The 12,357-nt window shown below is 44.0% G+C and overlaps 1 protein-coding gene across 2 annotated transcripts in view; it reads right to left on the reverse strand.

Annotated features, from left to right (window-relative positions):
* RASGRP3 (RAS guanyl releasing protein 3) overlaps nt 1-12,357 on the reverse strand; it is a 75,307-nt gene that overhangs the window by 16,801 nt on the left and 46,149 nt on the right. Inside the window, exon 11 of one of the 2 annotated variants that reach the window (XM_024193712.2) lies at nt 4,393-4,509. The exons of the other annotated variant lie outside the window; for it this stretch is intronic. Coding sequence (XP_024049480.1) covers nt 4,393-4,509 — 117 coding nt within the window. The remainder of the gene's footprint in view (nt 1-4,392; nt 4,510-12,357) is intronic. 2 annotated transcript variants of the gene reach the window in all.

Below are 12,357 nucleotides of genomic sequence, written 5' to 3' on the forward strand. Positions count from 1 at the left end.
CCCCCCCGGCGGCCAGAGCGCCGGGGGCAGGGCCGCGAGAGGGCGGCGAGCCCCGGCTGGGGCTCGGCTCGGCTCTCCCCCCGGCAGCCAGAGCGCCGCGCCGCCCCCCTCCAGGTGCCGCCCCAAGCACCAGCTTGGGTGCTTGGTGCCTGGAGCCGGCCCTGTATCCCCCCCCTGCACAGCAAGCAGGAGGCTCCTGGGAGCAGCTCCAAGGCAGAGGGCAGGAGCAGCACATGGCAGTGTGGGGAGGGACAGCTGAACTGCCGGCAATTCATAGCCTGCTGGGCGGCTGCCACACAGGGAACTTAGGGGAGCGGGGAGCTGATGGGGGGGCTGCCGGGCCACCCTGGTTCCAAGCCCCCACCAGCTAACTCCAGCTGGCTGCTCTTTCTGCAAGCAGTGGACAAAGCAGGCAGCTGTCAAACAACATTATAAGGTAGTGTAGTGGGGTGGCTGCCCCACTCCCACAGAACAGGGGTTGAAAGCAGCCCTGGAGAGGGCTGTGTCTGGAAAAAGAGTTAAAATCAGCCAAGCTACACTGAGAGGGGAAGCAGCCACAGCTGTGGCCAGCTCAATCAGGGCCCAGCTGGCCCTTATAAGAGGGCTGTGGGCCAAGAGCTGGGGAGGAGTCTCTCTCCAGCTGTGGAGAGAGAAGGATCTGGCTGCCTGGTAGCTCAGGGTACCAGGAGTAGAGTAGAGCAGGGCTGGGGAAGGGCAGAGGGAGATGGGGAGCTCCAGCCTGGTAAAACCCCAGGCTACAGGCCTTGGAAAAGGGCCTATGAAAGGTACTGGGGCTGCAGAGGGGCAGCCCAGAGATAGGCAGGGGCAGCTGGTCCAACCCCCCTTGCCGATGATGAGTGATTTATAGACTGCAGTCTGCCCCAGTGAGCGGGGGGCTAGTTGGAGACTGGCAATAGCCACTGAGGCAAGGTGAGGATACAGGGTTGGGGGTTCCCCTGGGTGGGGAGACCCAGATTTTGGGTTACTGATGGGGGCAGAACCCAGACGTAGAGGGACACGGGGGCCAGCGGCAGGCAAGACACCGGCCTGTAGAGGGCACTCTGGGTTGGAAGAGCTAATTCCCAGGACGACCAGTAGGAGGCGCTGTGCCAATGAGTCTTTGCCCTGCCACAGGGAGCATTGTGCAACTTTAAACAAGCATGTTCTCTAATTGATCAGCAACAGAACAATGTTAACCAGGACGACTTTAAGTGAGGAGTTACTGTACTTCATAAATCTACTTTATTTATAAATACCTTGACATCCAGATCCCCTGCACTCAAACACACACACTCAGTCTATGACATACCATCTAATGTAAACACAGATAGTGTCCCAAATTCACAAGGTTGCATAAGGTAGTGTAAGCAAAACCCTCCCCCCGCCACACTCATTTAATTTCTTTGTAGCTATTTGCATTCCCACTGTACAGATGCATAAGGAATTCGAAGTCACATGCCATAAAACGGGGAAAAGGGTGTATATGTCAAAGTCAAAATAGTTTTATGGAAAAATAGATCTTGTCAAACCACCTGATTTCATTTTTTGATGCGGTTACAGATGTGGTTGGTAACACAACTATGTAGATTTATGTATATTTAGATTTTTGAAAGGCATTTCAAAAATCTACTGGTCGTCCTGGGAATTAGCTCTTCCAACCCAGAGTGCCCTCTACAGGCTGGTGTCTTGCCTGCCGCTGGCCCCCGTGTCCCTCTACGTCTGGGTTCTGCCCCCATCAGTAATACTGCATGATATTCTCATTAAAATGTTAGCACTGTACAATATCAACAAAGCACACACTAAATGGATTAGGAACTAGATAACTGACGGATTAAAAAAATTAGCTGTCAATGGGAAATGATCAAATTATGCTATTCAACATTGTCATAGATAATCTGGAAGCAGATATAAGATCACTGCTGAAAAAATTTGCAGATGATACAAAATTGGTGGAATGTTAAATAAGGATGAGGGCAGTACAGTCATACAGAGCAATCTGGATTGCTTGGCAAAATGGTTCCATTCCAACAAAATGTATTTTAATACAGCCAAATGCAAGGTCACGTGTCTAGGAACAAGGAATGGGAAACTATGCTGGAAAGTTTCTGACTCTGAAAAGGATTTAGGGGTCGTAGTGGACAAGCAACTCAAGATATACTCCCAGTGTGATGATTTGGCAGAAAGGGCAAATGCAATCCTTAGGGGGTATAAGCAAGGAATAATGGATTTTTTCCCCTCTCTATATTACCTTGGTGAGACCAACACTTAGAATATTGCACATTTGGTTGCGGTGTTCACACTGTAAAGAGGGTGTGGGAAAATTGGAGCGGTGCAGAAAGGAGCCACAAAAATGATTTGACAGTTGGAGAAATGACTTGAGTGACAGACTTAAAGAGCTCAATATATAGTTTATCAAAAAGAAAAGAGGTGATTTGATTACAATGTATAAATACCTTTATGGGGAGAAAATCCCAGGTACTAAAGGGCTCTTTGATTTAGTGTAGCGGGTCATGACAAGAACCAATGGCTGGAAGCTAAAGCCAAATTCAAATTAGAAATAAGGCACACGTTGTTTTTAACAATGAGGGTGAATACTCATGGAACTAACTACGAAGGGAAGTGGGGGATTCTCCATTTCTTGATGTCTTCAAATCAAGACTGACTAAAGCGTATCTTCCAGAAAGCCATCCAGACACTAATGCAAGTAATTGGGCTCATTAGAGTAGTAAACTGAGTGAAATTCAATAGCTTGTGTTGTACAGGAGGACAGACTAGCTGATCTGATGGTGTCTTCTGGCCTTAAGAAATCCCAAAACAAACTAGCACTCTATGGAAAGTAGAAACCTCCTACTTTCCATAGAGTGCTAGTTTGTTTTGGGATTTTTTAACTTTAATGTAGGTCTTCTTCTGGCTCCTCAGTATGCAAATTAGCCCATTAAGAGTCCGTTACACTTCAGTGGAGCAAATGTAAGTAGTTCTAAAGGAATCTAAATTAGCGAAAAAATTATTTGTTCCACCTTACATAGCCCTTCCGAATTTGGTCTGTTAGCTCCAGAGCACAATTCTCAACCTAATTATGCCCACATGTCTGACATCAGCCTCTAAAGTGGGAGACAGAGACTGACTATGCTACCTTCAGCATGTACAATATGCTCCAGACACTCAACGACAGTCTAAATCAGAAATGGGTCACAGATTGCCTTGTAGTTTTTATTTTGCAAATCCAAAAAAACAAAAAAACGCAGGACTGTTCAGATCCAGCTCCCATTTTATCTGAACCACCAAGGTCTAGTTATAGCTCATCTCTAGGATTAACGCAGCCCAAATCTTTGCACTCAAAGGCCCTGCTCCTGTTCCCATTTAAATAAATGGCAAAACTCCCATTGACTTCAATGGGAGCAAGAGATGGTCCTAACTGTGCTGCAGCCGCAATTAGCACAGGCTTATGGTGGTCTGATATCACAGGATCATGTGAGCTAATCTTAACCAATGTAACCAAGTCCTAAAAAACAAAAAATCTATTGGCCTTGTGGTCCAGAATAGAATGGAGTTGAGGTTTATAGTAGAAAATTGTTTTCCTGATGTTTGGAAACATTGCTGATGGCACCAATACAATGCTCAGGCTACCAAATGCTGCTAAACTAGGCATGGCTTCTCTCAAGATGGCTCATTGAGAGGCAGGGAATTTAGACTAAGTTTGTCAGATCCTGAACAAAAAAATAAAATAAAATAAAATAAAATAAAAATCAATTCTGCCCTTTTGGTTCTGAAGTACAAATTTGACTTGCTTGATTTTTAAGCTGTCAAAAAGTTGCATTAACACACTGATGCCAAGAATCATGAGGTTTGTCAGCAAGTCAGGGCAAACATAAGGTACTGTAGCACTTGGGCAGGGCCGGCTCCAGCATCTCTGCCGCCCCCAAGGAAAAAAAAAAAAAAGCTGCGATCGGCGACAGCAGTTCAGCGGTAGGTCCTTTGCTCCTAGAGGGAGTGAGGGACCTGCCGCCCCCGAATTGCCGCAGGTGCCGCCCCTCTGCCTTGGCCGCCCCAAGCACCTGCTTGTTAAGCTGGTGCCTGGAGCCGGCCCTGCACTTGGGGGAGATTTCAGAAAGGCTTGCAGTTGCACTGGTGCCTGCCAAAATCCATTTGCACCTCATTTTACAAATAGAACCCATAAAAAGGGAAGCCTGACTTCAAACTCTTCTGAAAGTTTATGCTTTGGCATACGGATACTGGGTTGCTGACCTGATCTTTGATTTTTCAGAGTAAAGTTAAAGTACAAACATGAAGATCACAAGTTACTATAAAATAGAAATTCATCTTGCTCTTGGAAATCTCAAGAAAGGCAAAGTTGCTGTCCCCTTTGAATAATATAATCTCTCAAATACTTACATCCACTAGCTTTCTTATGTGCTTGTTAATGATGGTTGGGTCAGGCTTTGGTAGCACTCCAGATGCCCACTCCAGTGGCACTACTGGCTTGTTAGGGGTCGTTGGGGAGGTAGGTTGCTGACAGAAATTAGAAAACAGTATTTTTCAAATTTTAATGATTAAAAAAAAGTTCATTGCTAAAGTAACACTGCAGTCCAGAATGACAAATTATCAGATCATCAAGGCTGTGAAAAACCTGTTTGGTAAGATGTCCAGTAAGGTCTCAAGGAAGAGGGGAGTTCCTTACCTCACACAACTCCAGTTCTCAGACTGTATTGCCCCCATACTGTTGGAGTCCTACGCCTAAGCATGCAGCCACCAAACCTCCAGGAGCAGTGACAATTGAGGGTGCATGCATGAATAGCCTTTCCCTGCTAACTGTCTCCGGTTTCTTTCTACCTCCAGGTGCTTCAACAGTAACCAGGCTCCAAAATAGAGGGGCGGAGGGAAGGTCAGTGTGGCACTGTAGAGACAAGACAATCAGAGAACAGGAGTTACACAAGGTAAGTAACTTCCTTTTCTCCTTACTGAGGTTGCCTCCACAGAATCACACCACTTGGAGACAACTAGCATTGTCCTCCCCGAGGAGGTGGGACAAGGAGCGCTGCTTGTTCAACAGTGATTGAAGCAGTGCCCTCCTGAAATTAACATTTATGCTTGGTGTAGTGTCAAGAGAATAGTGGTTTATGAAAGCATTGACAGAGTTCCACATAGGTGCCCTACCAACTTCTGATAAAGGCATGTTACGACTGCCTGGTTGGGAAGCTGCCAATCCTAGTGGAACAAGTCATAAGTCTTTCTGGCACAGGGACTTTAGGGAGGTCATAAGAGGACTGTGGACTCAGCCTAATCCATTCAGACAGCCTTTGAGCAGAGGGACTAACCTTTGGATTTCTCTCCAAAGGCGCCAGCCAGCCTGTTTGATTTTCAGAATAGCATGTTCTTGTCTAAACAGTAGCTGACAGCTCATATGACTTGAGTTGGGTGAATAACTGATTTTTCAGTTCGTTGGCAGTTCTGAAAAGTTGGAAAAAAAATTCAGTTTGACCCAAACCGACAATTGTGCAAAATTTTGAATCAAAAAAATTGATGACAAACTTCATTTTGGGTCAAATGAAACATTTTATTTGACCCGCAACAAAACATCTCATTTTGTTTAGTTTCTGGGTACTGAAAGCAGAGTTTCTGGGTACTGGTGGTGGGGAGTGCTGCTAGTGGTGACTAATTAAATAGTCATTGGAGCAGGGACTTGAACTTGGGCCTGTCATCTCCTAGGTGAGTGCCCTAAAACCTCCCTCCTGTTTTGTGAATAGTGCTTAAGTTCCAAAAAATTATTTTGCCAGAACTATTCACAAATTTGTGTTAATGTCACAAATAGTTTTGGCTTGACCAAAGCTGCATTATTTGGCAAATTAAAAAGAAAAACATATACCCAGCTCTACATGTGATACCTAGAGTACAATCTGACTCACCCTGAGTGACTATGTGGTTTAGGGAAGAAAAAAGACAAGATGGACTTGTTCAAGTGAAAGATCTGAGACAGCCTTGGTTATAAATGTCAAGGGAGGCCTCAAAATAGCCTTATCCTTATGAAAAATGCTGTAAGGTGGACTTGTTTATTAGTGCCTGCAACTCTGAGACACCAGGATGAGGCGATGGCAACCAGGAAAGAAATCTTCAGTGAGACACTGAAGAGAGATCAAGAGCCCAAAGGCTCAAAAGGTGCTTGAGTAATTTTGGCAAGCACTGAATTCGAGTCTCACAGGTTGTCAGGCTACCCAGTAGAAGGATACCGGCTCATATGACTTGAGGCAGAGCATATTAAACTATCTAAAACTTAGGTAGTGTTTAGAATTTGTGTTTTAAAAACTCTCAATATAGCTACATATAATAAAAGGATTTTAGACATTGCCATCGAGAGGGGAAAAAAAGGGGTATAGGTTCCTATGTAGCTGTGTTTGGAAGGAAGAGAGGACCTGGGTGTATCAGTGAGGCGGATTAGTTATACCGTTGGCCCAAGGCTGTTAGGAGTTGAGGGACAGGGCCGGCTCCAGGCACCAGCGCAGCAAGCGCGTGCCTGGGGCGGCAAGCCGTGGGGGGCGGCGTGCTGGTTGCGGTGAGGGCGGCAGTCAGGCAGCCTTCGGCGGCATGCCTGCGGCAGGTCCGCTGGTCCTGCGGCTTTGGCGGCAATTGGGTGGCGGGTACGCCGAAGGCGCGGGACTGGCAGATCACCCGCAGAAACGCCACCGAATCCGCGTGACCAGCCTGACTGCCGTGCTTGGGGCGGCAAAAAACATAGAGCCGCCCCTGTTGAGGGACACGTACACATTCCCCCTCACTGCTCTTGTAGTTTCTGTAGCTGCAAACCTAGGTATATCACTCCTACAATGAGACTGTGGAGGCAAGTTTGAGAAGGAGGAATCTCTTTACCCACAAGTCCAGAGAGCTCAAGTTAATTCAAACAAGAAAATAATGTGACAAATGACTCTCCAAATCTATCGTGCTCAAACTGTTTTTTTTTTTTTATCCCAAGACTAACATGGAGGGACTTTCTTTGCTAGAGTTCATGTCTCAGAGGAACAGTTTGCTGCACCCCTGCAACTGCAAGTTCCACATTTTTGAAGTACACCTCTACCTCGATATAACGTTGTCCTTGGGAGCCAAAAAAATCTTACCGCGTTATAGGTGAAACCGCGTTATATTGAACTTGCTTTGATCCACCGGAGTGTGCAGCCCCGCCCCGCTGGAGCACTGCTTTACCGTGTTATATCCGAATTCGTGTTATATCAGGTCGCATTATATCGAGATAGCAGTGTACACAGTCTTTTAAAATTAACACACTAAACTTATAACTACTCTGAATGAGAGTCTAGCTGATATTACTGCATTCTTATTGCTCTGGTCACTCTTTGACCTGTCCCTTCCCTTTAAAATAAAAAACATCCTTCAGTAATAGCCCTAAAACACCAGAGCATAGCAGAGTGATGCTAGGGTGTCTGGAAACCATTGCTGTAGCAGGGAATGATCCTGTGAGGTACAGAGAGCTCTCAACTCCTGCAGACCTCAGCATATAGAAGGCATTTAGTACCTCACAGTATCTCTCAGTGGAGTTGAATGGGAGGTGCTCTTCCCATCCTATGAAAATTTGGTATTCTGAAAATGTTGCTGTTTTGAATGAGGATGAAACCTTTTCAAGCTGGAGAGAGAGAGCAAGAGAGACCCCCGAATAGCCAATAGCTTGGTGGTTATGGCACTCAACTGTGAAGTGGAAGATCCAGATTTAAGTCCCTGCTCTAAATCAGGCAGAGTAGGGACTTGAACCTGGGTTTCCTCATGTAGCAGTTGAGTGCTTTAACCACAGGCTATTGGTTATTCAGGGCAGGGGCTGGGATGGTGTCTCTCTTGTTTTGACCAGAAATTCCATCCTGGACCTGAGAAACAATTTCCTGATGATGAAGTGTTGTTGACACTGTTACGTTACCACAAAAAGTTCTGATTTTGATGAATTAGCTTTTCAGACAAAAAAAATTGTTTCATCACAATTTCCCGACCAGCTGTAACTCTCAGTTCATAGGAGTGCTCCAGCTTCTGCTGGGAGAGAGCGCTGCTTGTGACACATGCTGAAGGATTAGGCAGCCACCCAGCATGCACAGCAGGTCCAATTGGCTGCCCTTCCCTTGGAGGTGGGGTAATGGGGAAAGAGAGCCTCTCAGAAGGGAAAATCCCTAGTCTGACAGGGAATCCCCTGCAGACCTACAGTCTGTGGGGAAAACCCATATAGCTGGCAGGAAGTCCAAGAGAGCTTGGGGGCACTTAGCATCTTGCAGGATTGGCCTGCAAGTTTGGTATCTTACTGGTACATGACTATTGATGGAGACAATATGGAGGTTTGGAGATAATGAACAAACCAAAGAACTCCTGCCTTATAGGTCCATTGTTGCTCTCCCACATGATATTTTCTTAACATCCCAGCTCATGGAGTTATGCAAGAGAATCAGCTTTAACCTAATAAATGGAGTGAACCCTAAATGCTCAAACCAGAAGATAAATAAAGAGAACCCCAAACATTTTTAAAGCTGTTAATTTTTAAGCCAGCCTCTATTCTTTTTTGGGGGTAGGGGGGTGGGGCAGGGGGAAGTTGAGAAGAAATTAGGTATGTTTTGGGGGCAGAGGGGTGGAGGGGAAAAGAGGTTTTGAAAAGGGCAATATAAACAAGATTGTGCAGTGGCTCAGCTATTGTGTACACACTTGTCAATTTAAAATTTTGTATATAGTTACAATTAAAATATAATTTGAGCCCAGTTTAAAGGATACACTAGCAGAATGCTGTTCTTTCTAGTGCTGTCTATTAACCATTTTACATATTTCATTGCAAATTTCCTGAAAGCAAATTGGCAAGGCCAAGACATCTTTGGCTGAAGCCTGGATAAAATGCATTATCTATAAAATTATTAGATGGATGAATAATTGATAGCAACCACATTATACTGTTGCACTTAGATATGGAACAAAACATTGCCATTACAAATGCTTATTTGATTTGAAATCTTTTTATTTTTACATTTTTGGCCTGCCCCAACTCAATAACATCACTCTTACAAATATAAGAATGTGGATGGATATTTTATCAAACCTAGTCCCTCAAAATAATTATAGCTAAGTGGAAAAAGATTTTTTCCTATTTCATATATAGATTTGAATAACCAAATCTATTTGAAAGAATAGCTGCGGTAAAAAAAATTAATATACAGTGTCCAGAAATTAGCTAATTGAATTTATTGACGTATCAGAAACACTGCATCTGATCATAGTTTTTATGACTCACTCTAATGTCTGTTTTACCTTTTCTTAAGTAACTCAAGTAATTTAATTGATTTAAGAGCCTAAGTCCCTTTTGAAAATGAGACTAAGGGCTGGTTTATAATTAAGTTTTACCAATAGGACTATGTCAATTAAGGGTGTGATTTTTTTTTTTTTTTGCCAACATCATTATACCAGTAAAAGCCCTAGTGTAGATACAGTTCTACTGGTATCAAGATGCCGTAACTGGTAGAACTGACTTTGCTTCCCAAACCAGAATAATTTATACAGTATCAGAGCTTTTATACTGTTATAACTGCATCCACACTACAGGGTTTTGCTACTTTTTAACTATACTGGTATAGTTAAAACAGCAAAAAACTTTTTAGTGTAGGCCAGCCCTTAGGTGCTTTTGAAAATGTTACCCCCCTTTTCTAAATTTGGGATTATAACAGTATATTATTATTGGTACATTGCCATCAAATGAAAATTGCTATAGCATTTTTTGGTACTCTGTTGCAAATGCTGAGTGTCACTGATTATTCATTGATTACTTATATAGAAGTCCCTGATCATTCATGGTATTGCTAAGGTCACAGGACTGGTCCCTGCAGTATTTGAAAAAAATAATAATTATTTATATATTTATTTTAAAAAGAGACTGGAGAATAAAGCAGCGAGGTGTTTATTTAATTTGTTCATAGTAATGGTCCATCAGTACTTCCTGCCACATTGCTATAGCAAGTCAGTGTTGCAGTTGTTGCTGGCAATGGTGGCATATACCCTGTTTCCCCGAAAGTAAGACATCCCCCGAAAATAAGACCTACTTCCAGTTTTGCCTCTCGCTGTAATATAAGGCATCCCCCCAAAAATAAGACCTCCCCGGTAATAAGGCCACCCCGGAATATAAGGCCCCGAAGCTCCAGGAAAAATAAGACCTCCCCTGAAAATAAGACCTAGCGCATCTTTGGGAGCAAAAATTAATATAAGACACTGTCTTATTTTCGGGGAAACAGGGTAAGGTTCAGAGGAGGTTCAGAGGAGACAAGGGATGAGGGAGATAGCTTGATTAATGATCAAATAAGCATGAGTTTTTACTACCAAATCATGCCCTACAAACCACGAAGAACAAAGAAGCATTAACTTAATTCCAGGAATTGAGAGTGAATTAAATTTGAAAGCCTGTTGAAATAGTCAGAGGAGATGTCCCCATTATCAGGTATTTTTAGAAAAAGGTTTCTTTTGTTCTACATTTGACCAGAGCAAAGATGACCTTACAGCACACCGTCCACAGTAACAGTTCTTATTCATGGGCCCACCACTATGATTATATCAAGAAACTTGATTAATCCCCCAAAATGATTTGCTACGGACAGGGAAACAATGTACTTGGGGTTGCAAAGCTTTTAAAACCTACAAAATGCATGCAAACTTTGAAAAGACTGGATTTACATAGAATCATCTTAGAAGTTTTGGGACCCAGTCCTGCAATCTGCTAAACATCTCCTAGAAGGTGCCTGGGTTCCCTCAATTTCCATTGATTTTAGAGTTGAGACATGTGGCAGGACTGGGCCCTGGATTAGTAAAACAATATTGGAATTAATAAACTGAAAGTGGACTTTTTTGGAGTCTTAAGATTTTTACTGGAGGCCAAATAGTAATAAATTTAAATTAAGGATCTATTAATACAGATTAAACATTTACTAGATTCAGCCACATTCTATTCTTCTTAAAGCACGATAAAAATGCACCAGTTTCTCAGGGTCCACTCTTATGTGTTCTTTTAAAGCACAGGAAAAATACAGATGTTAAAACATATTCCTACTGTAATATGATTTACATTATTATGAACCATGTTTGAGAGTGCAATATATAGTTGATGTTTGTATAAACAAAGTTAGAAAATGTGATTGATATAAAATACCAAATCATTAACAGCAGACCAACCTTTGGACTAATTTTTTTTTTTAAACAAAATGTTATCAATCATCGTCATCCAAAAATCAGAGTAAGGGACCCATGAAAAATATTTAGTTAATAGTAAAATTGTAAATGGTGTCTTAACATAAAACACCACTAAATTTCTTGCAACCTGTTGAGGCTTGGTTAAAAGCCATTAGAGATTAAATCTGGGACATTTTACAAGCAGCTTCTAATTTATCCCATTTACAAATGCATATAAAAACTACAATGAGTGACCACCTTCATAATAAAACACACACGAAAAAGGCTTTAATTAAACTTGAACCAGGCAAACACCAATGGGTGTATTTTCCTCTAATTCCCAGGCATTTAAGGGTATAATCCAGGGGTAGGCAACCTTTCAGAAGTGGTGTGCCGAGTCTTCATTTATTCACTTTAATTTAAGGTTTCGCGTGCCGGTAATACATGTTAACATTTTTTAGAAGGTCTCTCTCTATAAGTCTATATTATATAACTAAACTATTGTATGTAAAGTAAACAAGGTTTTCAAAATGTTTAAGAAGCTTCATTTAAAATTAAATTAAATTGCTGATCTTACACCGCCAGCCTGCTCAGCTCGCTGCCAGCCTGGGGTTCTGTTCACCTAGGCCGGCAGCGGGCTGAGCGGGGCCTGTGGCTGGGACGCCGGCTGGCAAGGGGCCAGCAGCAGGGACCCCAGACCTGGGGGGGGGGGTTCAGGGGTCAGGGCAGAGGGTGCAGGGCAGAAGGCTAGGTGTGTGTGTGTGGGGGTTCAGAGGGATGTGGGGGGTTCAGGGCAGAAGGCCAGAGGGGTGGGGGAATTCAGGGGTCAGGGCAGAAGGCTGGCGGGTGTGGGGGTGCAGGGCAGAAGGCTGGGTGTGTGTGGGGGTTCAGGGGTCAGGGCAGAGCGCTGGGTGTGTGTGGGGGTGCAGGGCAGAAGGCTGGGTGTGTGTGGGGGTTCAGGGGTAAGGGCAGAGGGCTGGGGGTGTGTGGGGGTACAGGGCAGAAGGCTGGGTGTTGGGGGGACTCGAGGTCAGGGCAGAGGGCTGGGGGTGTGTGGAGGTGCAGGACAGAAGGCTGCGTGTGGGGGGGGTTCAGGGCAGAGGGCTAGGGTGTGTGTGGAGGTGCAGGGAAGAAGGCTGGGTGTTGGGGGCAACTCGAGGTCAGGGCAGAGGGCTGGGGGTG

The sequence above is a fragment of the Terrapene carolina genome, unplaced genomic scaffold (genome assembly GCF_002925995.2).
Source record: "Terrapene carolina triunguis isolate 2854851 unplaced genomic scaffold, T_m_triunguis-2.0 Scaffold85, whole genome shotgun sequence".
Lineage (NCBI taxonomy): Eukaryota > Metazoa > Chordata > Testudines > Emydidae > Terrapene > Terrapene triunguis.